Here is a 2,883-nt window from a genome sequence, read left to right on the forward strand (position 1 = left end):
GAATCAAATTCACCCTTGCCAGTAGTTGAAAAGCGTTTTAGGATCAGAGAAAGCAGGATCTTAGAAATGAGGTTGGATCATTAATCGATTAAATCTTGAACAAAATAATCGATTTTTGTGCATCATATGTATAATAATTAATCGTGCCATCACTAAGTTACTATCTTTAAGAGCAAGGCACAAGATTTAAACGACAAACCATCAGGGGTTGCTTTGTGATGGGCCGTAAAATTATCGTTATTCTGCTTCATCACATTATGCTGAAAACTACTCAATTACACGGAAGAGTGGGACATTATTTATAAAGCAACTTTTATGACAGCCCGCGCTGTTAAACCGTGTGAGAGTTGCTACTTATCTTATCAGTCGTTTATGAGGCGATCGAAATACTGGACGCTGGGATGTTTTCATATACTAATAATGAAAGCTAAATAGATCAACAGCAGCGACGTCAAAGAGATCTCTGCCTATGTTTATTTTACTTTTCAATGAGCTGGCAAGCAAAGTCCAAGAAAACACACACACACACACTCACACAAAAACAGAAACAGAGAGACAAACAAATACTAAATTCGCCCAATGGACGCCCCACAGCTGATAGCTGTGGCTCTTGATTTCACTTTCTCACAACGAATATTAGCATTGCCCATTCGTCGCTCGAACGTTGCGGTTGTTGGCTAGTTGTCGTTGCTATGTGGATCAAGAGATTAGGGCGCGCTCTTGCCCACGTGCCGGAATTTACATTTCGTCGCCAATTCAGTGGACGCATTGTGAATGGAGGTTCTTGTATTGAAGTGCTACCCGATTCGGGATCATCCACATTAACCTTTCCCGGTGTCTGGTTAAGAGACAATTGTCGATGTTCGACTTGCTTCCATCATAGTTCACAATCGCGACGTTTGGACTGGGATAAATTTGATACAAATATTCAAGCATTGGCCCTGCACACAGATGAGTCCAAGCAGCAGCTACAAATCACCTGGAGTGATAAGCATAAGAGTAACTATGATCTAAAATGGCTAAAGCAACGTAGTTTCAATGCCGCAAATCGTTGCTCCTATCTGGATAATTTCTATAGGCCACGCACTCGGCATTGGGCTGGTGAAGAGTTTCAGCAAATTGCCGCCAAATATGATTATGAGCAAGTGATGCAGGAAGATGCAGTACTCGAGCAATGGTTACAATCTCTAGCCGTCTATGGTGTGGCATTATTAAAGGGTGCTCCACTCGATCAGGGTGTTGTTCGACGTTTGGCCGAACGTGTGGGTTTCATACGACGAACCACCTATGGTGAGGAATTCATTGTGCAGGCCAAGCCGGGAGCACAGAACTTCGCCTATTTATCCGAACCACTGCCACTGCATACGGATTTGCCGTATTATGAGTACAAACCAAGTGTAAATATACTCCATTGTGTGGTACAAACTGAGTCGCAGGGCGGAAGCAATCTTCTTGTCGATGCCTTTCACATAGCCGATCGTTTGCGAAGTGAACATCCTGAAGATTTTGAACGATTGCAAAAGATTCAGGTCGATTGGAATGATATTGGCAGTGAGGATGGTCGAGAATTTCATAATATATGGCGTGCTCCAGTTATTTGGTGAGTAGAACCCAATATAGGAGTTCCTGTTTTAATAACTCTTCTCTCTGTGACTGCAGCGTCGATGCCGATGGCCAATATACTCGTATTAATCACAGTGTTCCCCAAAGGGATAGCCATTTCACGGTGCCCATTGAGCAAGTGCAGCCGTGGTATGAATCGTATGCCCGCTTTGTGCGTTTAGCTCGCTCCGATGCCCATGCCTTCAAGACACAGCCGGGCGATGTGTTAACCTTTAATAATATACGATTACTTCATGGACGCACTGGCTATGATGATACCGAACAGAATTCTCGTTATATTGTTGGTGCCTATCTTGACTGGGATATTATCTATTCGCGTTTGCGTGTACTCAAGAAGAAGAAGGCCGAACAAATCACGAAATGAGATGCCAATAAAAGTTAAACATATTTTCCAAAACATTTACAACACGCTGTAAGCTCCCCGTTGTTCATTTGAATAGTGTCATGGTGGCGTTCCCCATATGTGGTGTGCCTAAAAACCTAATACTTGGCTTAGGGGACGGTGGGTGGTGGGTGGTGCGGCTGCTGGGCTTAGGAGGCAGTTAAAGTAGCTCAAGCGCAAAAATGAAAAGTTGTAAAAAATCACGATAATGATGATGATCCGCGGGATGAGCACCAAGCCAAAAGAGAAAAAAAAAGAAAGGCGAAAGAAAAAAGTCGCAATGTCGCGGCTTATTTGCATCAGGATTGCTCTGACAAATCGTTTGTGAAAATGATTGACAGCAGTAAGAAAAACGAGGGTAAGAGGCCCAAAAATCACATTCACCATTCGCTTCTACTTCCCCTCTCTCTCTCTCTCTCTCTCTCTTTCTCTAGTGACAAATGTTGCTTGTTGACAAAAGGATATTTGCACTTGAGTAGGACTTTCAGGACTTCAGTTTCTTCTACCTTAAGTTACTTTTCTTTTTTGTTACTTTCTTGAGTGCATTAACCTCAACTTTAACCATTAATCGCTCAACACACTGGAGATGGTGGTGGTGGTGGGTGGTGGTGGTGTTGCCTCTTATGGTGCTACAAGTGGCCATGTCGCAAACTCACAAGAGAAAGAATAACTTTCCATGCCAATTTCTTTTGAATATTTTATAGCAGATCCATTATGCCTACTTATGTCTTGTTATAGTAATAAAATGAAATTTAAAATGGCAAGCTGCGAGTGGGTGAAGTGCGAGTAATGGTGGCAAGAGCGGTTGAGTGGGGCAAGTACGAGTGGTTTATGCAAATTGTTAGAGAAATAATGTAAAAAGTATTACAAATGCCAAC

General features: G+C 42.6%; 1 protein-coding gene across 1 annotated transcript; it reads left to right on the forward strand.

Annotated features, from left to right (window-relative positions):
• The first annotated feature begins 662 nt into the window (after nt 1–662).
• LOC137573326 (gamma-butyrobetaine dioxygenase) lies at nt 663–2,022 on the forward strand. The gene is made up of 2 exons (XM_068285256.1): nt 663–1,600; nt 1,660–2,022. Exons 1-2 carry the CDS (start codon nt 693–695, stop codon nt 1,985–1,987), a joined length of 1,236 nt encoding a protein of 411 aa, XP_068141357.1. The 5' UTR covers nt 663–692; the 3' UTR covers nt 1,988–2,022.
• Nucleotides 2,023–2,883: the final 861 nt, after the last annotated feature.

The sequence above is a fragment of the Drosophila tropicalis genome, unplaced genomic scaffold (genome assembly GCF_018151085.1).
Source record: "Drosophila tropicalis isolate 14030-0801.00 unplaced genomic scaffold, ASM1815108v1 contig_4, whole genome shotgun sequence".
NCBI classification, from domain to species: Eukaryota; Metazoa; Arthropoda; class Insecta; order Diptera; family Drosophilidae; genus Drosophila; species Drosophila tropicalis.